General features: G+C 40.7%; 1 protein-coding gene across 6 annotated transcripts in view; it reads right to left on the bottom strand.

Moving 5' to 3' along the window:
• PDE4DIP (phosphodiesterase 4D interacting protein) overlaps positions 1-24,856 on the bottom strand; it is a 244,857-nt gene that overhangs the window by 161,350 nt on the left and 58,651 nt on the right. For all 6 annotated transcript variants that reach the window (XM_018045995.1, XM_018045991.1, XM_018045987.1 and 3 more), the window contains exons 2-3: positions 23,041-23,096; positions 18,070-18,215 (exon numbers count right to left, since the gene is read on the bottom strand). In XM_018045995.1, the coding sequence (XP_017901484.1) occupies positions 18,070-18,215; positions 23,041-23,096 (202 nt within the window). The remainder of the gene's footprint in view (positions 1-18,069; positions 18,216-23,040; positions 23,097-24,856) is intronic.

Below are 24,856 nucleotides of genomic sequence, written 5' to 3'. Positions count from 1 at the left end.
CATGAAATTAAAAGACACTTGCTCCTTGGAAGAAAAGTTATGATACACCTAGACAGGGTATTCAAACGCAGCATATTTTCCTGGGCTCCAAAATCACTGCCAATGGTGACTGCAGCCATGAAATTAAAAGATACCTGCTCCTTGGAAGAAAAGCTAGACAGCATATTAAAAAGCAGAGACATTACCTTGCCAACAAAGGTCCGTATAGTCAAAGCTATATTTTTTCAGTGGTCATGCATAGATGTGAGAGTGGGACCAAATAAAGGCTGAGCACCAAAGAACTGATGTTTTTTGAACTGTGGTGTTGGAGAAGACTCCTGAGTGTCCCTTGGACTGCAAGGAGATCCAATCAGTCCATCCTAAAGGAAATCAGTCCTGAATATTCATTGGAAGGACTGATGCTGAAGTTGAAGCTCCAATACTTTGGCCACCTGATGCGAAGAGCAGACTCATTAGTAAAAACCCTGAGGCCTGGAAATATTGAAGGCAAGAGGAGAAGGGGACGAGAGAGGATGAGATGGTTGGATGCATCACCGACTAAATGGACTTGAGTTTGAGCAAGCTTCAGGAGATGGTGAAGGACAGGCAAGACTGGTGTGCTGCAGTCCATGGGGTCGCAAAGAGTCAGACATGACTCAGTGACTGAACAACAACATCAACAATCAAAAATTAAAGTTTTCTAATATCCTTACATTAAAACAGAACACACAGTCCACTTTATATTTTGACACAGGAGAAACATACTCATTAGGCTGCTCTGAAGAACCTGCATAACTTCTGCAGAACATTCTAATAAGGAAAATGTCAATCAAAGTTGATTAACTTGGTCTTTCACCTCCACACAAGGTTTCTGTCCAGAGTTCCAGAAGTCAGCTGTTTACGCCTGCCTCAGAAAGCAGACTGAGAACTCTACAGACATCTGGCTTTTTTTCTTTGGGGTTGCAAAATAAATCGTTCTTTTGAAACTCTGTTTCTGATATTTCAACATAATCCTTGAAGTTCAGAGTTTTTAAATGCCAAAATATTAACAATACCATTAGATTTTTTCCCCCTTAAACACAGAAGCATACAAATACCCATCTTCTACACAGCCTTTTCTTGAAATAACTGGCCTGATGGCAGGACAGCTAACAACAGAGCTGTTACATCAGGTCGATAAATAAACCCTGTCTTAGGCAATGTCATTGTGTAGTTAGGACAGGGGTTCCAGTGAAGTCTCTGCTGTCTTCCCCAACAATGGATACATAACCATATCACCTCCAATCCTGGAATAACACAGTGTCATCATCATCACATTACAGCAGTACGGACTATATAAAAACAAAACAAAACAAATAACAACTTCCCTGGTCACCAAAAATAAATGCCCCAGCCAGAAATAGTGCTGTCAGAGACAGTTAAATGAGCTCCATGCCAAAACAACAGTTGTGCTGCACTGATGCTGGGAGCTCCAAGAACTAGACTCCAAACTAGATTCTCCTGCAGTTTGGCCTGACCAACACCAGCAGGAATTACTTTTGCTTGTTTACAACTGGTTGGACCCAGAATGATTGTTTGCTGAGCTTTTCATATTCAGGGGGAATATTTACTTTTCTAAATTTTCATTCTTTCTCCATTTTTCCCTAGCAAAGAAGGTGATTTTAAACGCACAGCTAAGACTTTCTCTAAGCATAAGAAATGAGTTCAAACTGATACCATGGACAACCATGGCTGTAACAATAAGGCTTTGACTGTGAGTTCAGAGTAAAGAGGGGGGGAAAACCAACTTGAACCCCAGTCAACACTCTAGTGCTTCCGCTACGACAAAAAGCCTTCTGTTTCTGAACTTGCTGTCTGCTGCCTCCAGAACTTTTCATGGGTAGCAGTGTAAGCCTGCAAAGTCATTCCTCTTCAATTTCCACTCAGCTTTGACTTCACTATCTCCAACTAGCCCCTAAGGACTTGATTTAGATATTAGCTACTAAAGGAAGCCTGCATGCACGCTAAGTTGATTCAGTCATGTCGGACTCTGTGAGACCTCATGGACAGAGGGACCCACCAGGTCCCCTCTGTCCATGTAATTGTCCAGGCAAGGATACTAAAGTGGGTTGCCATGCTCTCCTCCAGGAGATCTTCCCCACCAGGGTTCGAACCTGCATCTTTTACGTCTCCTGCATTGGCAGGTGGGTTTTTTACCACTGGTGCCACCTGGGAAGCACTACTAAAGGAAGCCTGCATGCGTGCATGTTCAATCACTTCAGGTATGCCTGACTCTTTGCCACCCTATAGACTGTAGCCCACCAGGCTCCTTTATCCATGGGGATTCTCCAGGCAAGAATACTGGAGTGAATTGCCATGCCTTCCTCCAGGGGATCTTACTGACCCAGGGATTAAAATTGCATCTCCTGCTTTGAGGGTGGATTCTTTACCATTGAGCCACCAGGGAAGCCCAAAGAAAGCCTATCTGATCCTAAAGTCTGGGTAAGGGCCCCTCCTGAGTGCTTCCACAGCACTGTGATGATTAAATTCTGTTGTAATTGGCTAATCTGTAAGCTCTGTAAGAGCAGGAACCATGTCAGCATATTCATTACTATATCTGCAGTGCTTAAGACACTATGCTGTATATAGTAAGCACTTTAGAAATATTTGTTGAATAATTAGACAAATACAGTGAACACACAAAATTTAGATAATACAAAAAGTACTAAAGAAGGCAAAAAGCATGGCTAATCCACTCACTCAGACCTAATCACTTTAAATATTTTGGTATATGTCCTTCCAGACATTTCTATTTTTTTCTCCCTCAAAAATGAGATCTTATAAATACTATGATGTCACTTCTATGTGGAATCTAAAAAAGACAACAAACTAGTAAATACAAAACAACACAAGGAGACTCACAGATATAGAGAACAAACTAATAGTTACCAGTGGGGAGGGAGGGACAATACGGGGGTGAGAGAGTGAGAGATACAAACTGCTGGGTGTAAGATAGGCTCAAGGATATATTGTACAAAATAGAGAAAATAGCCAATATTTTTAATAATGGAAATGATGGAAATTTTTAAATTGTATAAAAATGAAAAAAATTTAAATGAGATCTCTTGATGAAAGTGAAAGAGGAGAATGAAAAAGTTGGCTTAAAGCTCAACATTCAGAAAACGAAGATCATGGCATCCGGTCCCATCACTTCATGGGAAATAGATAGGGAAACAGTGGAAACAGTGTCAGACTTTATTTTGGGGGTTCCAAAATCACTGCAGATGATGACTGAAGCCATGAAATTAAAAGATACTTACTCCTTGGAAGGAAAGTTATGACCAACCTAGATAGCATATTCAAAAGCAGAGACATTACTTTGCCAACAAAGGGCCGTCTAGTCAAGGTTATGGTTTTTCCTGTGGTCATGTATGGATGTGAGAGTTGGACTGTGAAGAAAGCTGAGTGCTGAAGAATTGATGCTTTTGAACTGTGGTGTTGGAGGAGACTCTTGAGAGTCCCTTGGACTGCAAGGAGATCCAACCAGTCCATTCTGAAGGAGATCAACCCTGGGATTTCTTTGGAGGGAATGATGCTAAAGCTGAAACTCCAGTACTTTGGCCACCTCATGCAAAGAGTTGACTCATTGGAAAAGACTCTGATGCTGGGAGGGATTGGGGGCAGGAGGAGAAGGGGACGACAGAGGATGAGATGGCTGGATGACATCACTGACTCGACGGATGTGAATCTGAGTGAACTCCGGGAGATGGTGATGGACAGGGAGGCCTGGTGTGCTGCGATTCATGGGGTCGCAAAGAGTCGGACAGAGTCGAACACGACTAAGTGACTGAACTGAACTGAACTGAACTGTTTTATGTAATACCCAAATTGTTATTGTTGTTTATTCTTAAATTTGTAATTGTTATTACAGACATCCTTCCAAGCCAGTATATTGCTCTACAATGCTCTGTTACATGCATATGTGTGTGTTAGTGTTAGTCGCTCAGTCGTGTCCAATCCTTAGCGACCCCATAGACTATAGCCCACCAGGCTCCTCTGTCCACAGAATTCTCCAGGCAGGAATACTGGAGTGGGTTGCCATTCCCTTCTCCAAAGAATCTTCCCAACTCAGGGATCGAATCCAGGTTTCCCGCATTGCAGGCAGATTCTTTACTGTCTGAGCCACCAGGAAATTCTATTCCCTTAGATGTTATTTAAGTTAAATTTCGTGTAACTTAAATTTCTTATGTCCCTAATCAGAGTGTATACTCTCTGAGAATGGTAACTCATATACATCTCTGCATCATCTACTAAGAGTCATTCTTTTTATTTATAGTTCTTAAGAAAAAAGTGATTCATTTGATGCCTATTTTTGGCAATGTTGCTTAGGAATGAAAGTTGCCCAAGTTCTGTGGAATGACTGTGTGGAATCCCTCTGAAAAGTCATGTTTACAAGAAGAAAAATATTCTGTGCTTATGACTGCCAAAACTTTAGGAATTACTCTCCTTCCCTTCTCATCTAATAACTTTGTGAAAGTCTCAAGACAGTAGTCAAATGAACACCAGAACGCCTGGGGCACTGTAGATTAAGGAACAAATGCTGTTCTAAAATTTAAACAAGAGAAAAAGAAAATGCACTTAACCAGTAGCATTCATTTTCCAAGGGTATAATTACAGAGAAACTCAAGAAGCACTTGAAATGGCTTGACCTAAAGGCAGAAGTGACATGACCCAGATTCACTTAAACTAGAACAGGAAACCCAGGATGTGGTAACTCAGATCTCCATAAAGGTAGAAAAGTTCCTTTTAGGACTCATCCCCACCTTCACACCAGACTTCAAGACCCAAATGGAAAAATCTACCAGGATGGGTGGGGCCTCAACAGGCTGACTCACTGTGGTTGGATTCAGACTGCCCAGAAAAGCTAGCTTCAGACTATAATTAAGCAAACATTGCAGCTGGTCTAGCTGGCATTTTCATGTCAAAGACAGCACTATTAGAGAATGTGTGAACAGGGGAGGGCAGTGGGGGCCTCCTCTAGACCTTAAAACCACAGATATCCACTAGCTCCATGGCTTTTCTGTATCATTTGACATTTAATTCTCTGCATAAAACCAAACTGCATACATGTCACTAATGTAACCTCTCTTTCTGAATAGTCCTTTCATTTCCCCAAGAACCTTGTCTCTTGGCATTACCTTGGCTCTGCGACTTTATACCTGTATAGCTTTCATGGAGTTCTTTGAGTCTCGGTCTCCTCACTCATATAATGAATGTAATATAATATCTATCTCATAAGTTAGGAAAAGGAACTGAAGAAGAGCTGAAATAAAATACGTTATGTATCTAAAAAGTGCCTTGTTATTGTTTAGTTGCTAAGTTGGGTCCGACTCTTTTGCCTAAACCCTCCTCAGAATTATTTTACTCACTCAGCGAATACTGAAGGAACACAAATACAACATAACAAATGTCAACACTTCTCAACAAGTTTAGCTTAGTTGATGAACATCTACTGAGCACTTACTGTATACTCTGATTATGCTAGATTCCAGAGACTAGAAAAAGATGAACAAGAGGTTTCTCTGCCCTTGAACTGCCTAGAATCTAGGTATATACTTTGAGATTGGAGAATTAGGGTAGGCATCCTAAAACAAAGGAAAAACAGGCCCTTAACTAAAACTTGAAGGATAAGCAAGCTTTAACCAGGTAAAGACTATGAGAGAAAAGGTATTCCAGGCAGAGGAAATAGCTGGAACAAAGACTGGGGAGTATGAAACACCTTTTAATTGCAAGCAGTTCAAAGCTACAGAATAGAAAGCATATGATGGAGAAATCAGTCCTGGGTGTTCATTGGAAGGACTGATGTTGAAGCTGAACCTCCAATATTTTGGCCACCTGATGCAAAGAGCTGACTCATTTGAAAAGACCCTGATGTTGGGAAAGATTGAAGGCAGGAGGAGAAGGGGATGACAAAGGATGAGATGGTTGGATGGCATCACTGACTCAATGGACATGAGTTTGGGTAGACTCTGGGAGTGGTGATGGACAGGGAGGCCTGGCGTGCTGCGGTTCATGGTGTTGCAAAGAGTTGGACATGACTGAGCAACCGAACTGAACTGAACTGATGGAGAATACTGGGAGATAAAATGGCTTTACAGTTTACCTGGGAAAGACGAAACTGCACTCTGTGCCCATCTAAACAGGAGGAGTTCATGACTCCAGTCCCATATGTGCCAGTACTTTCATTATCACCAACCAGAAAGTACTTACTGTTTTAGGTCACAAAAAATGTCAAGTATTCTGTGTATTATGAGACACTGGGTGAGTTCCTTTGTTACTCTCTTTGTACCTTTATTTCCTCAGCTATAAATTGAGGTGATGATCATGCTTTCTTCACAGGGTTGCCATGAGTGTTAAATGAGATGATACTGTACATATTGATACTTAGAACCCTACTTGACACACAGGAAGTGATCAACACAGGTTAGCTAGTATTATCTATGTGCTGCTCCAGTCTCACTCATCCCAGAGATGCTGGGGATGGGTTGGGTGCTGTGATCAGTGAAAGCATACAGGAATGAATTTTTCTCAACACATGACTGTGGCCATTTGACTTATGACTATGTAAAATAACCCAATCACCTGTCAGGATGTGGTATATAAACTCTATGATGCTGAAAGTCACAATTTCTATGCATCCTGGGTCCCTCAATTATTTTTAATTTTAATTGGAGGCTAATTACTTTACAATATTGTGGTGATTTTTGCCATACATTCACATGAATCAGCCATGGGTGTACATGTGTTCCCCATCCTGAACCTCCGCCCCACCTCCCTCCCCATCCCATCCCTCAGGGTCATCCCAGTGCACCAGCCCTGAGCACCCTGTCTCATGCATCAAACCTGGACTGGCAATCTATTTCACATATGATAATATACATGTTTCAATGCTATTCTCTCAAATCATACCACCCTTGCTTTCTCCCACAGAGTCCAAAAGTCTGTTCTTTACATCTGTGTCTCTTTTGCTGTCTCGCATATAGGGTCATCGTTACCATCTTTCTAAATTCCATATATATGCATTAATATTGGTATTTTTCTTTCTGACTTACTTCATTCTGTATAAGAGGCTCCAGTTTCATCCACCTCATTAGAACTGATTCAAATGTATTCTTTTAATAGCTGAGTAATATTCCATTGTGTATATGTACCACAGCTTTCTTATCCATTCATCTGCCAATGGACATCTAGGTTGCTTCCATGTCCTGGCTATTGTAAACAGTGCTACGATGAACACTGGGGTACATGCGTCTCTTTCAATTCTGGTTTCCTCGGTGTATATGCCCAGCAGTGTGATTGCTGGGTTGTATGGCAGTTCTATTTCCAGTTTTTTAGGGAATCTCCACACTGTTCTCCATAGTGGCTGTACTAGTTTGCATTCCCACCAACAGTGTAGGAGGGTTCCCTTTTCTCCACACCCTCTTCAGCATTTATTGCTTGTAGACTTTTGGATCACAGCCATTGTGACCAGCATGAGATGGTACCTCATTGTGGTCTTGATTTGCATTTCTCTGATCATGAGTGATGTTGAGCATCTTTTCATGTCTTTGTTAGCCATCTGTATGTTGTCTTTGAAGAACTTTCTGTTTAGTTCTTTGGGCCACTTTTTGATTGGGTCGCTTATTTTTCTGGAATTGAGCTGCAGGAGTTGCTTGTATATTTTTGAGATTAATTCTTTGTCAGTTGCTTTGTTTTCTATTATTTTCTCCCATTCTGAAGGCTGTCTTTTCACCTTGCTTATAGTTTCCTTCATTGTGCAAAAGCTTTTAAGTTTAATTAGGTCCCATTTGTTTATTTTTGCCTTTATTTTCATTACTCTGGGAGGTGGGTCATAGAGTATCCTGCTGTGATTTACATCAGAGAGTGTTTTGCCTATGTTTTCCTCTAGGAGTTTTATAGTTTCTGGTCTTACATTTAGATCATTAATCCATTTTGAGTTTATTTTTGTGTATAGTGTTAGAAAGTGTTCTAGTTTCATTCTTTTACAAGTGGTTGGCCAATTTTCCCAGCACCACTTGTTAAAGAGATTGTCTTTTCTCCATTGTATATTCTTGCCTCCTTTGTCAAAGATAAGATGTCCATAGGTGCATGGATTTATCTCTGGGCTTTCTATTTTGTTCCATTGATCTATATTTCTGTCTTTGTGCCATTACCACACTGCCTTGATGACTGCTGCTTTGTAGTATAGCCTGAAGTCTGGCAGGTTGATTCCTCCAGTTCCATTCTTCTTTCTCAAAATTGCTTTGGCTATTTGAATTTTTTTGTATTTCCATACAAATTGTGAAATTATTTGTTCTAGTTCTCTGAAAAATACCGTTGGTAGCTTGATAGGGATTGCATTGAATCTATAGATTGCTTTGGGTAGTATACTCATTTTCACTATATTGATTCTTCTGGCCCACGAACATGGTATATTTCTCCATCTATTTGTGTCATCTTTGATTTCTTTCATCAGTGTTTTATAGTTTTCTATATATAGGTCTTTTGTTTCTTTAGGTAGATTTATTCCTAAGTAGTTTATTCTTTTGATTGCAATGGTGAATGGAATTGTTTCCTTAATTTCTCTTTCTGTTTTCTCATTGTTTGTGTATAGGAATGTAAGGGATTTCTGTGTGTTAATTTTATACCCTGCAACTTTAATATATTCACTGATTAGCTCTAGTAATTTTCGGGTGGAGTCTTTAGGGTCTTCTATGTAGAGGATCATGTCATCTGTGAACAGTAAGAGTTTTACTTCTTCTTTTCCAATCTGGATTCCTTTTATTTCTTTTTCTTCTCTGATTGCTGTGGCCAAAACTTCCAAAACTATGTTGAATAGTAGTAGTGAGAGTGGGCATCCTTGTCTTGTTCCTGACTTTAGGAGAAATGCTTTCAATTTTTCACCATTGAGGATAATGTTTGCTGCGGGTTTATTATATATGGCTTTTATTATGTCGAGGTATGTCCCTTCTATACCTGCTTTCTGGAGGGTTTTTTATCATAAATGGATGTTGAATTTTGTCAGAGGCTTTCTCTGCATCTATTGAGATAATAATGTGGTTTTTATCTTTCAATTTGTTAATCTAGTGTGTCACATTGATTGATTTGTGAATATTGAAGAATGCTTGCACTGGAGTAAAGCCCACTTGGTCATGATGTATAATCTTTTTAATATGTTGTTGGATTCTGTTTGCTAGAATTTTGTTAAGGATTTTTACATCTTGTTCACCAGTGATATCAGCCTGTAGTGTTCTTTTTTTTATGGCATCTTTGCCTGGTTTTGGTATTAGGGTGATGGTGGCCTCATAGAGTGAGTCTGGAAGTTTACCCTCCTCTGAAATTTTCTGGAAGAGTTTGAGTAGGATAGGTGTTAGCTCTTCTCTAAATTTTTGGTAGAATTCAGCTGTGAAGCCATCTGGTCTTGGGCTTTTTGGGTCCCTCATTTAAAAACCGGAACAGTGATGCTTGTTTCATGCAGGTACATAAAGACAAAATAAGGCAATTTATTTTGAGAGGCACTTAACCCACTTCTCAAGTCTACAGTTCTGGAAAGAACAAAAATCACTCCACCAATGCATCCTCTGGCAATGGGGCGGAGACGGGAGAGTCTTTACAATAAATCTGATGGGGCCTTCCTGGTGGTCCAGAGGCTAAGATTCTGTCAGGGAACTAGATCCCCTGTGCTGCAACCAAGACCTGGCCCAGCCAAATAAATGAGTGAAAGTGAAAGTGAAAGTGAAGTTGCTCAGTCGTTTCCGACTCTTTGTGATCCCATGGACTGTAGCCCACCAGGCTTCTCCGCCCATGGGATTCTCCAGGCAAGAATACTGGAGTGGATTGCCATTTCCTTCTCCAGGGGACCTTCCCAACCCAGGGATCAAACCCAGGTCTCCTGTATTGCAGGCAGAAATAAATGAGTAAGTAAATATTAAAAAAAAAATAAAACAAAGTTGACAAGGTTTAAAATTAATTCACTCTTTCAAAAAGTACAAATGAAGCATACATACTAAGCAAAACTCTTTTTACCATGGGAAACAATACCTGTTAATTTACACCTACAAGAGTAAAGTTAAATAGGCTTACCTGTGTCACTATTTCTGACCCCCCCTCACCGTGTTCGTCCTTCTCTACCCACTCATACTGTTGGTCGGGAAAGAGAATGCAAGAAAAGGGAAGAAACTGTATCTTGGAAGCTCTGTTCCCTTTGCCCCTTCTTCCTGCATCAACATACTGAAGAAAGATGCTGTCACTTCCACTTGTTAATTGACCAATGATGTATTTTCCATAATGTACCAGTATTTACATTTTTAGTTTATTATTGCTTACTCTGGAATCAAAGGCTCTTTCCCCTAGAATTTCCTACATCAACAAATATTTCAGAAGCCATCATATTACTGATCAATCACTTTTTACTGATTGAGTACCTTTACTATTACTTCTTTCCTTGCTCCAAGTCTCCCTCCTTACCTCCCTTAACTAAGTCTGTTTAGTCTGCTTTAGGGAAATCCCACAGACTGGGCAGCTTGTAAACAACTGAAGTTTATTTCTCACAGTTCTGGAGCCTAGAAGTCTAAGATCATGGTTCCAGCCTGGCCAGGGGAGGGTTCTCTTCTGGGTCACAGATGTTTCCTTGTATCCTCCATGGTGGAAGGGGCTAGGGATCTCTCTGGAGCTTTTTTTTTTTTTTTTTTTTTCAGTGAGAAAAGTGACATCTTTATTTACATGTTTTCTTCCATTATGAATGTGGACATCAGTGCCAGGAAGTTTCTATAGAAATTGAAGATATTTTCATGATGCATTATTATTGTTGTAGATCTCAAAATGACATTTAATACCCATCATTACTTATGTTTAATTATTAGGTACACTGGTAGACATTGTTATTTAAAGATTAACAAAGAAGCACATATATTACTGCATCATACATTTGTACCTTTTACATTTCTAATAATTATAATTCAGTATAATTGGAGCCTCTTTTATAAGGACTAATCTCATCTATGAGTACTCCCCCGTTATGACTTAAGCACTTTCCAAAGGCCCCACTTCCCAGTGCCATCATCTCTAGGGGTCTGGATCTCAACATATGAATTTTCAGGGAACTCAAACATTCAGACTATAGCATCCATCTAGCCCAGTCTATTTATGAATCTACTTCTCTTCCTTTCACCCAAATTTCCCCTCCATCTGGAATATTATCATCTCCTTCTCTGATTGGTAAAAATTTAATTTGGATTTTAAGACCTCACTCAATGTGCAGCCCCCAGAAGAGGTGTCCTCTGACTGGCTGCTCTTCTCTGTCCTTTAATAAAATTAAACATTCTCTCTCAAGATCTCAGAGTACACTGTCCTTATCTTTATGATGACGACACCTTGTATTATACTTAATGCAATGTCTGTACTTCCTAGTAGATTATAGCTAAGGATAGGAATGGCATTTTATTTACAGTGGTCAAGTGTTTGTTGCAGGATAACTGAAGTCAGGATGGTGTCATGGTCTGAATGTGCAAGCCCCCTCACTCTTATGCTGAAATCCTACTCTTCGTGGATGATAGTACTGTATTAGGAGATGGGCCTTTGGGATTAGTATCTTATAAAAGAAACTTCAGAGAGATCGCTAACACCTTCTGCCAGGCAAGAAAATAGTGAGAAGGCATCAGCTATGAACCAATAAAAGGGCCCTAACCAGAAGGTAACCATGACAGTGAAAGTGTTAGTGGCTCAGTCGCGTCAGATTCTTTGCAACCTCATGGACTGTAGCCCACAAGACTCTTCTGTCCATGGAATTCCCCAGGCAAGAATACTGGAGTGGGCTGCCATTCCCTTCTCCAGGGGATCTTCCCAATCCAGGGATCGAACCTGAGTCTCCTGCATGGCAGGTGAATTCTTTATCGTCTGAGCCACCATGCTGGTGCCCCATTCTTGGACTTCCAGCCTTCAAGACTGTGAGAAATAAAGTTATTTGTAAGCTGCCCAGTCTCAGTTATAGCAGCCTGAGTGGACTAAGACAGATGGATTCCTGACTGCTCAGCCCAGGCCTGTATCCCCTGGCTGTTTGCTTCATGCCCTGAAGGATCCAACCCTTCTCTGGCACAAAACCTTCAGCATTAATATTTCCCTTTCCCCATTCCAAGTATAGCTCTCAACTTTTATCCCAAGGCTACTGAATGCATGATTTAAACTTTAGAGAAATATCATGTTATTTAGAGTTTTAGGGTAGAACACTGGAATGTGTCCCTCTCCCTCCTACACTTCTTTTCTAACTAACGTCTCCTCTACTTTTCAACTCCTTTCATGGAGGTTCTTCATACGGCAGGTGCTATCACTCAAAGTCTACAGAATGGATGGATGGATGAATGGATCTAAGAATGAACTGACCTGTGAGCAGGACACAGCTCAGTTTACTGACAATGACCTTTCTGACAAATATGTATGTTGTAGCCTTTCTGTTATTTAGTTAGTGCTTGACCATGTAGAGGAGAGATATTTAAGATATATCTCTTACTGGCCTTTTCTCTTCATCTTTGCATCAAGTGCTCCAACATTTTGGCCACCTGATGCAAAGAGCTGACTTATTGGAAAAGACTCTGATGCTGGGAAAGATTGAATGCAAAAGGAGAAGAGGTCAGCAGAGCATGAGATGGTTAGATAGCATCACTGACTCAATGAACATGAATCTGAGCAAACTCCAAGAGATAGTGGAGGACAGAGGAGCCTGGTGAGCTACAGTCCATGGGGTCACAAGGAGTCAGACATGACTTAGTGACTGAAAAACAACAACTGGATCCTAGCTTGATTTCTGTCAATGGTTCCCAGCATTGAGCAGTAAAGACCAATCAGCAGTATTAGACCTGAATGCTAAGAGAAAAAGACTTAGGACTCCACAGGTGAAAGTCAGCTGACCCCTGCTCATCAACCAGCTCAGCCTATTATTCTGTCCTCTCTCAAAGCATCCGGCCATCCATCCTATCAGTGGAAGTGACATCCTCCATTTCTACAGGCCAAATCACCACTCAACCCCAAGGCACATGTAGGCAGACGGCCTTTCAGAGAGCACCCACACAGCTTTGAGAGGTGCTGCAGGTGGCGCTAATGGTAAAGAACCCACCTGCCAATGCAGGAGACGTAAGAGATGCTGGTTCGATCCCTGGGTTGGGAAGATCCCCTGGAGGAGGGCATGGCAACCCACTCCAGTATTCTTGCCTGGAGAATCCCATGGACAGAGGAGCCTGGGGGGGCTATAGTCCATACGGTCACAAAGAGTCAGACACAACTGAAGAAACTTAACATGCACAGGACACACGCACACAGCTCTGCTCACCCTTTCTGCACTGCAGCAGATGCAAAAGGAGAACAAAGAGGAAGGGGCTGGATGGTACAACCCCCCACTCCCACTACCAGCACCACAGCTGTTCAGAGGTTTGGTCCTCAAAAGCCATTTAATATTCCTGCGAACTCTGTCTTTTTTTTTTTAAAACAGTAACCATGACAACTCTGAGCAAAAAGGAAAAAAAAAAAAAAAACAAGAGTAGGCTGTTTCAATTCTCAGGCACACATTATATGGAACATATTCTTTATCCACAGGAATGTCTGGTATATTAGGTCCTAGTGAAACATTTCCATTTACACATTGAGAAAAGAGGGGGGTAAACTCATGTCAATACTGCTTTAGTAACCCTTTTTTGAAATGGAATGTTTATTATTTTATATCAAAAGCTATCCATTCAGGAATGAAAGAAACCCACACATCTCGGGGCAATTTTTACACAATATTCATGTGCGTCCCAATTCCTGGGTAACCCCCAGGGGGCATCAGAGAGCTTTTTCCTTTTTTAGCTCACAGGGATGTGAGAAATCCTGGGTGCTCTTTCCAGGTCATTCCAGTGCTGTGCTCACTTGCTAAGTCCTGTCCTACTCTTTCCGAACCTATGGACTGTAGCCCTCCAAGCTCCTCTGTCCATGGGATTCTCCAGACAAGAACATTGGAATGGGTTGCCATTTCCTTCTCCAGGGGATTTTCCCAACCCAAGGATCCAACCTGCATCTCAGGTCCCCAGCATTGGCAGGCAGGTTCTTTACCACTGAGCCACCTGCAAATTCCAGTAGATAGGTTCTATTGTGCAGACTTCCTTGGATCAAGCCAGGGCACAGGAAGCTGGTGGCACGTGTTACATTGTCAGTAATTTTGTTTTTGGCCGAGCTTCCTTGGTGACTCAGATAGTAAAGGATCTGCAATGCAGCAGACCTGGCTTCGAACCCTAGATCAGGAAGATCTCCTGGAGAAGGGAATGGCAACCCACTCCAGTATTCTTCCCTGGAGAATTCCATGGACAGAGGAGCCTGGTGGGCCACAGTCCATGGGGTCACAAAGAGTCAGAGACGACTGAGCAACTAACACAACACCAAGGATAACCCTATCAAGATGCAGAGCACTTCAAGACTTAAATCAGGAGTTTCAAGCAACAATGCCAGATTCTTGTTGAGAAGCCAACAGCTGTAGTTGAGCCAACTCATGGTGCAAACAGTATCCAGATACCCAGAGTGCTCCAAGCCAGCAACAGAGAATGTAATGCTAACCAATTGACTAGATCTCCTGGGTTCAGTACAGCCAAGCTACAGATTCTCAGGGTGCCATTTAAACTCCCTAAATTTATCTGAGAAGTAATCCAGGGATAAAAATGATAAGACAGAATCAGTGGTACAGGTGATAGCTCGTGAACCACCATGCTCAGTACATAGTTAACAGTGCGTAAGATTATTGGGATAAATGCTCTTAAAAGAGACACCATTATAAGAATACTCATTCCATTGTTGTTCAGTCGCTAAGTCATGTCCAATTCTTTGCCAGCCCATGGACTGCAGCATTCTAGGATCCTCTGTCCACTATCTCCTGGAATTTGCTCAAATTCCTGACCATTGAATCGGTGATGCTATTTAACCATCTCATCCTCTGCCCCCTTCTCTTTCTGCCTTCAATCCTTCTCAGCATCAGGGTCTTTTCCAATGAGTCAGCTCTTCAAATCAGAAACCAAATTATTGGAGCTTCAGCTTCAGCATCAGTCCTTCCAATATTCAGGGTTGGTTTCCTTTAAGATTGACTGGTTTGATACCCTTGCTGTCCAAAGGACTCTCAAGAGTCTTCTCCAGCACCACAATTCAAATGCATAAGTTCTTCAGGTCTCAGACTTCTTTATGTTCCAACATTCACATCTGTACATGACTACTGGAAAAACCATAGTTTTGACTACACGCATGTTTGTTGGCACAGTGATGTCTCTGCTTTTTTAATATGCTGTCTAGGTTTGTCATAGATTTTCTTCCAAGGAGCAAGCATCTTTGAATTTCATGGCTGCAGTCACCATCCACAGTGATTCTGGAGCCCAAGAAAATAAAAATCTGTCACTGCTTCCACTTTTCCCTCATCTATTTGTTATGAAATGATGGGACCAGATGCCATGATCTTAGTTTTTTAAATGTTGAGTTTCAAGCCAGCTTTTTCAGTATCCTCTTTCACCCTCATCAATAGGCTCATTAATTCCTCTTTACTTTCTGCCATTAAAGTGGTATCATCTGCATATCTGAGGTTGTTGATATTCTCCCAGCAATCTTGATTCCAGCCTGTGATTCATCCAGCCCAGCATTTCTCATGATGTATATACTCTGCATATAAACTGAAAAAGCAGAATGATAATATACAGTGTTGACATACTCCTCTCCCAATTTTGAACCAGTCCATGGTAGTAAGTAAGGTGTTCTGGTATTCCCACCTCTTTAAGAAATTTCCACAATTTAGTTGTGTTCAACACAAAAGTCAAAGTCTTTAGCATAGACAATGAAGCAGAAGTAGATGTTCTTCTGGAATTCCATTGCTTTCCCTATGATAAATGTTGGCAATTTGATCTGTGGTTCCTCTGCCTTTTTAAGCCCAGCTTGTACATCTGGAAGTTCTTGATTCACATACTGTTGAAGCCTAGCTTGAAGGACTTGAGTATAACCTTGCTAGCATGTGAATTAGTACAGTTGTACAGTAGTTAGAATAATCTTTGACACTGTCCTTCTTTGGGACTGGAAAGAAGACTGACCTTTTCCAGTCCTATGGCCACTGCTGAGTTTTCCAAATTTGCTAACATAATTGGGTGCAGCACTTACACAGCATCAACTCTTAGGATTTTAAATAGCTCAGCTGGAATTCCATCGCCTCCACTAGCTTTGTTCACAGTAGTGCTTCCTAAGGCCCACTTGACTTCACACTGTAGGATGTCCAGCTCTAGGTGAGTGACCACACCATTGTGGTTATCTGAGTCATTAAAACCTTTCTTGTACAGTTCTTCTGTGTATTCTTGCTACCTCTTCTTAATCTCTTCTGCTTCTGTTAGGTTCTTACTGTTTCTGTCCTTTACTATGCCCATCCTTGCATGAAATATTCCCTTGATATCTCCAGTTTTCTTGAAGAGATTTATAGTCTTTCTCACTCTATTGCTTTCCTCTATTTCTTTAATTGTTCATTTTAGAAGGCTTTTGTATCTCTCCTTGTTATTCTCTGGAACTCTGCATTCAGTTGGGTATATCTTTGCTTTTCTCCTTTGCCTTTTGCTTCTCTTCTTTCCTCAGCTATTTGTAAGACTTCCTCAGACAACCACTTTGCCTTCTTGTCTTACTCCTTCTTTGAGATGGTTTTGATCACTGCCTCCTATACAATGTTACAAACCTCCATCCATAGTTCTTCCGGCACTCTGTCAGATCTAATCCCTTAAATCTATTTGTTACCTCCACTGTATAATCATAAGGGATTTGATTTAGGTCATACCTGATAGCCTAGTGGTTTCTCTAGTTTCTTCAATTTAAGCCTGAATTTTGCAATAAGGAGCTCATGATCTGAGCCACAGTCATCTCCTAGTCTTGTTTTTGCTGACTGTTTAGAGCATCACCATCTTCAACTGCAAAGAACATAATCGATCTGATTTCAGTACTGACTATCTGGTGATGTCCATGTATACAGTTGTCTCTTTTGTTGTTGGAAGCGGGGATTTTCTATGACTAGTGTGTTCTCTTGGCAAAACTCCGTTAGCCTTTGCCCTGCTTCATTTTGTACTCCAAGGCTAAACTTGCCAGTTACTCCAGGTGTCACTTGACATCCTACTTTTGCATTCCAATCCCTTGTAATGAAAAGGACATTTTTTTTTTTTTTTTTAGTGTTAGTTCCATAGGGTCTCGTTGGTCTTCATAGAACTGTTCAACTTCATCATTAGTGGATGGGACAGAGACTTGGATTCCTGTGATCTTGAATGGTCTGCCTTGGAAACAAACCGAGATCATTCTGTCATTTTTGAGATTGCACCCAAGTACTGCATTTCAGCCTCCTTTGTTGATTATGAGGACTATTCCATTTCTTCTAAGAGATTCTTGCCCACAGTAACAGATAAAATGGTCACCTGAATTAAATTTACCCATTCCTATCCATTTTAGTTCACTGATTGCTAAGATGTCAATGTTCCCTCTTGCCATCTCCTGCTTAAACACGTCCAATTTACCTTGATTCATGGACCTAACATTCCAGGTTCCTATGTAATCCAGGTTCAGATGTTCTTTATAGCATCAGACTTTACTTTCACCACCAGACACATCCACAACTGGGCGTCGTTTCTGCTTTGGCCCAGCCACTTCCTTCTTTCTGCAGCTATTAGTAATTGCCCTCCACTCTTCCCCAGTAGTATATTGGACACCCTCTGATCTGCGGGACTTAACTTCCAGTGTTATATCTTTTTGCCTTTTCATACTGTCCGTAGGGTTCTCCAAGCAAGAATACTGGAGTGGCTTGCCATTCCGTCCTCCAGCACATCACATTTTGTCAGACCTCTTTGCTATGACCCTTCTGTCTTAGATGGCCCTGTATGGCATGGCTCATAGCGTCTTTGAGTTATGCAAGCTCTTTTGCCAATGACAAAGCTGTGACCCATGAAGAGGAAAGAATACTCATAATCCAAGCTAAACTATTGGTCATATTATTATAAGATATCACTATCCCCACATGCCCTCTAACTGGAATAATGATTACCTACCCATGTGACTTACCTTCTCAAAGTCTCGAAGAGCCTGGGTTTGCACCTGAAGAGGTCTTTCAAATGCTCTCAAGGAATGCCCAAAGGGGACCTTGTCACCACTTCTCCAGGTCTGTGACTGCACAGGAGGGCCTCGGTCTTTGGTGTCACTAAGAAAAGCTGCCAGTGAAACAGAACAACAGAAAACTTTACCTAATAGTGGCATTATGAACATTCCAACCTTCGTGTTCCAGCAGAATTTGGTTTCTGCAAAATATGAACCAATTCTAGGCCACACAGAAGCAGTTCACGTGAAGTAGCCTACAGCAGATCTTATTAACAGTGGTCCCGAGCGCAGCCCACTGGTTTATGTCCATGCACCTTTATAATGTGATGTTCCTGCTCCTGCCATCAGAAAGTGGAGTCTGCTTCCCTCACACTTGAATCTGGGTTGGCTGAGTAATTTGCTTTCACCTAGAGACGGTGATGAAAATGCCACTTTGGGATGAATTCCACAGATTGGGCCTTGAGAGGCTTTGCATTTCTGTTCTTGCCTTCTTAGAACCCCACAACCACAATGCTGGGAAGATTCCCAGATTACCTTCCTGGGGGATAAAGGCCAAGTCCTAGGGGAATGAGGATGCCAATCACCACGGCCAGCCACCTGAGAAAAGGTGTCTCAGACCGTCAGTCCCATACAAGCTGTCAGAGGATGGCAGCTGTTTGAGTAATTCAAGTAAGCCTAACAGAAGAAATGCTCAGTTTCCCAACATCCAGGATTGTGAGAAATAATGTATCATTGTTGTTTTAAGCATCAGTGGGCAAACTTTTTCTTACAGGGCCAGATAGTAAATACTTTAGGCTCATGGGCATGATCTCTGTCACAACTACTTAACTCTGCCCTGGTAGCTCAAAGCAGATGCAGAGAATATGATAGAGAATGAGCATGACCGTGTTGTGATAAACCTTTATTTACAAATACTGGCAATTGGACCCATGGGTGACAGTTTGCTGACCCCTGTTTGAAGCCACTAAGTTTTAGAGTGGTGTGTCACGTGAAACCAACAGTAACTGAAATAGCTTTATCTGAAAAAAAAAAAAATCAAGCTACTAGCTAAGAAGTGTTTCTACAAATCTCTTTATAGAGAATCTTTCAGATTATAGTATAGGAATAATAACAAATGTAACAACTGACACTGTAACAGGTGTTACAAAATAGTTTCACAAGAATTATTTCATTTATAAATAACTGCTGAGAATTTCCTGGTTGTCCAGTGGTTAGGACTCTGCTTTCTCTTCAGGGGGCCCAGGTTTCATCCCTGGTCTGGGAACTAAGATCCCACATACCTCACAGCCAAAAATAAATAAATAAATAAAAAGTTATTGCCACCAGTGAAACAGACTGAAATAGACTGATGTGATTATTACATCCATTTTACTAATGAGTAAATAAAGGTTCAGGAAATTTTCCCAATACCAAAATTTTCCCAATACTACTAAAAGGGCTTCCCAGGGTGGCACTAAGTGGTGAAGAACCTGGCTGCCAGTGCAGGAGACGTAAGACATGCAGGCTCAATCCCTGGGTGGGAAAGATCCCCTGGAGGAGGGCATGCAAGCCACTCCAGTACTCTTGCCTGGAGAATCCCATGGACATTGGACGCTGGCAGGCTACAGTCCATAGCGTTGCACAGAGCTGGACATGACCGAAGCAACTTAGCACTCAAGAATGCATGCACACTGCTAAAAAGTGGCAGAACCAATATCACGTCCCTTCCGTTCAGCCTTTCTAACAGCATGCTAACATCATGTTATTTTAGCAGCAAAGGGGACTATAACAGGCCTGAAAGGGAAAAACAGGCAAAGGGACAGAGACACAATCTTTCCATTAACCAGTGTAAGCACTCCCCTGGGAGAAGTTCACGAAGGCTAAGCTGCTACCAACCCTATGCCTGCCTTGGAGAAGTAACACTGTGGGGAATAAGAAAGCAGGGCTTCCTTCAAGCATAGTACACAGATGACCTCTGACTAAGGCTGGCTTGGGGTTGTAGACTCAGGTCGAAGACATATAAAAACACGTCTTTTTTTGACTGACAGTAAGAAGAAGTGAGCCTTTATTACTGAACTTATTTAATCAGAAAGAATGGCAGACATCACAGCACACTGAGCTCTACAGACACTGTCAGTGCAAGTGACAGTGAAACGGGCTGTGGGCGACTCCAGGCCCACTGAGAGAAAGTTAGTTACACACAGACACGTGGACAAAGGCCATCTGAAGGGGCCAAGAGGCAATAATGCCACCATATGCTCTTTTTCTTCCCTTTCTTCCCCCCCCCCTTTTCCTTTTCTCTTTCCTTCCTTCCTCCCTTGTACATTCTTGTCTCTTTTGTTGAAAATTAATGGACCATGTATGTATGGGCACCAAAAACAAAACAAAAAACCAAGTAGGACTACATTAAACTAAAAGGCTTCTGTTCACAAAGGAAACCATCAATAGAAAGAAAAGGCAACCTCTGGGATGGGAGAGTACATGCTTCCCTCCCTTCTTCCCGCTTTCTCTTTTTGCAAACTTGCTAGAAGGAATGCAAGAAAATGTCCCCAGATACTTCAATCAACTTCTCAGAATTTTTTTTTTTTAATTTAAGAAAAGGGAATTCTCTGTTTTTAAAAAAGAAGTAAAAAGAATACAAAATTATCAGGAAGATGACAATGAAGGGAAAGATGAAGAAGAAAATAATGATGATAAATAGGGTGGTTCCAGTGCAGTTTTATTTTCTGGTTTCAAAGTATTTAACTACTCATAACTACTGATTACCTCACTGATTTGTTAAAAAAGGAAATATAAGGCTATATGGTTTGGTTTTAAACTGGACACTGTACAGTATCTTTTCATTTCTGTAAAAATAATATATTATCAAATGTGTCTTTAGGTGGCCCTGTTCTTAATGGTATCTTTCAACAGCCTATAACCTTGCCTGGTAGGGTAGCAGGGTTTAAACTAGCACAGAAATTTAAAGCAGGTTTTATTGGTACATAAGACAGAAAGTTACAGACAAGAGTTTGGTTTTTTCCCACCTTAAGTCGTGTTTGATTCAGTTTGTACAAAGTAATTGTTGTAATGTTAATTGTTTATCACACTGTGATTGCAAATTAATAATAATAGCAATAATAATAATGGTGCACCTGTTTTGTTGAAAACTTGATATTTTTAAGTAAATGCAAATGTTTAATTAAAATAAATTAGAAAAAATTACTTCTTACACATTTACATGAAATTAAATAAGGTGATTAAATGAAAGAAAATTTGATAAAACAGAGCAATGTATTACAGTTAGATTCATAGAATATGATAGAAAGAGAAGAGACTTCAAAGACTAGATCTGGACACAACCAAAATATTAAAAAAAAAAAAAAAAAGATTGCATATGAATCCTGACCACCAGCTAATTATGGGAATTTAGGCAAATCTTTTAATTTTGCTGAGCGTCATTGCCTCTGTAAAAATAGGAATAATAATGTTTACCTCACAGAGCTTTCATATGGATTAAATGAAACAATAAAAGTAGCCAACTGAATACCTTGCTTATAATAGACAATTTCTTCTTTACCCTTCCACTTTTGCCCTAGTCTTTCAATTTTTACCTCAAATTGGAGGATCTTCATGCTCAAAATGAGTATGGTAGACCTTTAGAACTTATGGATTTTACATACACAATTACAAACGCTAATTTTAAATGATTCCAAGTCCCTAACACATTCAAATCAAGAAGTTTTTTCTGCATTGTGCATATGAGCCATCTGCACTTCAAGGCTGGTATGAAAAGGTAAATCACTTAGCAAAGTAGGTAAAACGCCAAGTGACTGAAAGTTTTTGTGAAAAATAGCCCCCAAAAGAGAATTATTTTCACTTTGGTTTTGTAATTTAGGCAGACCTCTAGCTAATTTTAATGCAGGAATAATATATTACTATGTACACAATAATATTTACAGGTGTTTATTCCTTGACAAGCTCTGTACTAAGAGCTTTTCTTTTTTTAATGTTTATTTATTTATTTGGCTGCAAGTCAGGTCTAAGTTGCGGCATGCAGATTCTTCCTTATGTCATCTGGATCTTTCACTGTGGGGCACAGACTCGGACTCTCCCGCGCTTAGTTGCTCTGAGGCACATGGGATCTTACCCCCAACCAGGGGTCAAACCCACGTCTCTTACATTGCAAAGAGGATTTAAAATATTTTTTTTAATTTAAACTTTTTATTCTGTATTGAGGTATAGCCAATTAACAGTGTTGTGGTAGTTTAAGGTGAACAACAAAAGGATTCAGCCATACATATACATGTATATCCATTCTCCTCCAAACTCCCCTCCGATCCAAGTTGCCACATAATATTGAGCAGAGTTCCCCATACTATACAGTAGGTCCTTGTTATCCACCTTAAATACAGCAGTATGTACCTGTCCATCCCAAATTCCCTAACTATCCCTTCTCCCCATTCTTTCCCCTCCAGCAACTGTAAGTTTCTTCTCTAAGTCTGTGAATCTCTTTCAGTTTTTAAAGTAAATTCACTTGTAGCATTTCTTTCCAGATTCCACATATAAGGGATGCCATACAATATTTTGCAGGGAGGATTCTTAACCATTGCACCACCAGGGAAGTCCTTGAAGAGCTTTTCTAATCTCACTTATGAGGTTGACACCATTATTATACCCATTTTAATGGTATATTTGAGATTTCATTCTAGTGGAAGCATCTATTTTAATCATTTTACAAGTGACTTTAACTTGCAATTACAGAATTGTTAACAGTATGAAGAGTTCAAAGTATTTCAGTTACAAGTTACTGCACTGTGCTGCAAAGGTGGTGTATTATATACTACAGTGGTCTGTGCAAATTTTCAATTTCAAAAAAAGTCTGAAGATATAGCCATGATGATGGGATCTAAATTTTAAGAGATTTGTGATAAGCAGGAGACCAAGAGTATAGCAAAGAAAGATCCATGATCTCCTTACCTGCTGCATGACTTGTTCGGGGTACCATCTCCCCATCATCTTCTGCAAAATAATCTCTGTGAAGAGAAGCACATCATTCATTAATGAAGTAACATCTCACACAGTGTTCGATTCCTCAGTGTCAAGACATCTGTTTTTATTTATTTTTCCACAAGCAATCATTAAGCTGTTATAGTACTATGTATCAGGGTCAGGGTTAAGTGCTGGAAATACAAAGACATGCCCCACCCTACTGAGGATGCGCAGAGACAGCCACTGGACAAACAATTCCACAGGCACTGAATTACTATTGCGGCAAGTGCTCTGAAGGGATATGCCGAGTAACTTAACTAGTAGAGAGATTCAGAGAAAAGAACATTTAAACTGAGAGGAAGAGAATGTCAGCCAGATGAAAAATGCAAACAGAAGAGTATTCCATCATGAGGGAAGAGCAAGGACCCTGAGTCAGGGAGGAACTTGGCCTGTTAGAGGAACAGAGAAAGCCAGGGCTGCAACCAGACCATGCAGGGCCTTGAGGGATGGCGTGAGCATGTGAGATTTATGTGCAGGGCAATGGAAAACCACTGAAGGAGTTTAAATGAGGAAATGAATGGTAATTGATCAGATTTCGACTTTAGATCATTCTGACTGCTGAGTGGCATTGTGTAGAAGGAACAAAAGAAGATGGAGAAAACAAGAAGCTGGGATAGTTTTAACTAAACGAAAAGATGGTAGAAATGCAGAGAAGCAAAAAAATCCATATGCTTAGGAAGTAAAATTGATCCAGAACACTTAACAAACAAAAGTCTACTAATGGAAATGTTAAAAACACTACAATGCGGTAGCAAGATCTATATCTGTCCAGCACAGTGAAGACCACTATCCCTAGAAGAGAAGGGAAAAAAAACCTCAAAATGTATTCAACAAATGCTTGTCAAGCACTTACTATGATTTTAGGCACTGGTTTTAAGGTCTACAAATGTAGCAGTGAACAAAACAGACCAAAACACCTGCACTCATGGAACTTATATAAAAGGAAATAAAAAAGCAAAATGTATAGTAACAATTGGGGACAGGTACTATAAAAAATTGGGGACAGGTACTATTAAAAGGTAGGGAGTAGCAGTAGGCAATGCTGGAGGGATGGGGAAGAGGAGGGGGTTGCAATTTTCAGTAGGCTAAGTGTCTCTGGGAAGCAATGATGTGGGTGTTGGGGCAAAGAGTCTTCCAAGCAGAGAACATCAAGTGCAAAGGCTCTTCAGAGGAAGCATGACGGAGCATTTCTGGAACAACAAGGAGACCGGTGTGGCTGGGCTGAGTGAGTAGCAGGAGGTGAGGTCAGGGAGATAATAGGAAGGCCGGGCAGGGGGCAGATTATTATACAATGCCCTTCTGGACCCTGAAAGGAATTCAGCCACTGGAGTCTAGTGCATCAAAAAAAGATGAACTGAGTGATGGAAGTTTTAAAAGGGCTGGCTACTGTTTTGACAACAGACTGGGTGGGAAAGGCAAGAAACAGAGAGGCAGTTGCAATAATCCTACAAAGAGATGCTTTCAACATTTAGCTTACTCCTTAAACCCTCGGGTACACCCAGTTAGTTGTCCTAAAAATAATTCTATAGCTGGAGATTTAGAAAGCTTCTCTTTTTAAAAAATCAGGAGATATTCACAGGAAGGTGGAAGAGAGCCTGTCATTTATTTAGAAACTGTTGGTGTTCTTCCTTCTCTGCCTCAGGGCTGGATCTTGGCATAAATCTTCACTTTGCTAAGTTCCAGATGGACGTAAAAGTACCAGGCAGAGCACACCAGATTACACAGACCACCTGGCAATTCTCTA

The sequence above is a fragment of the Capra hircus genome, chromosome 3 (genome assembly GCF_001704415.2).
Source record: "Capra hircus breed San Clemente chromosome 3, ASM170441v1, whole genome shotgun sequence".
NCBI lineage: Eukaryota > Metazoa > Chordata > Mammalia > Artiodactyla > Bovidae > Capra > Capra hircus.
Note: the sequence above shows the minus strand (reverse complement) of the source record. Positions and strands in the feature narration are given on the sequence as shown.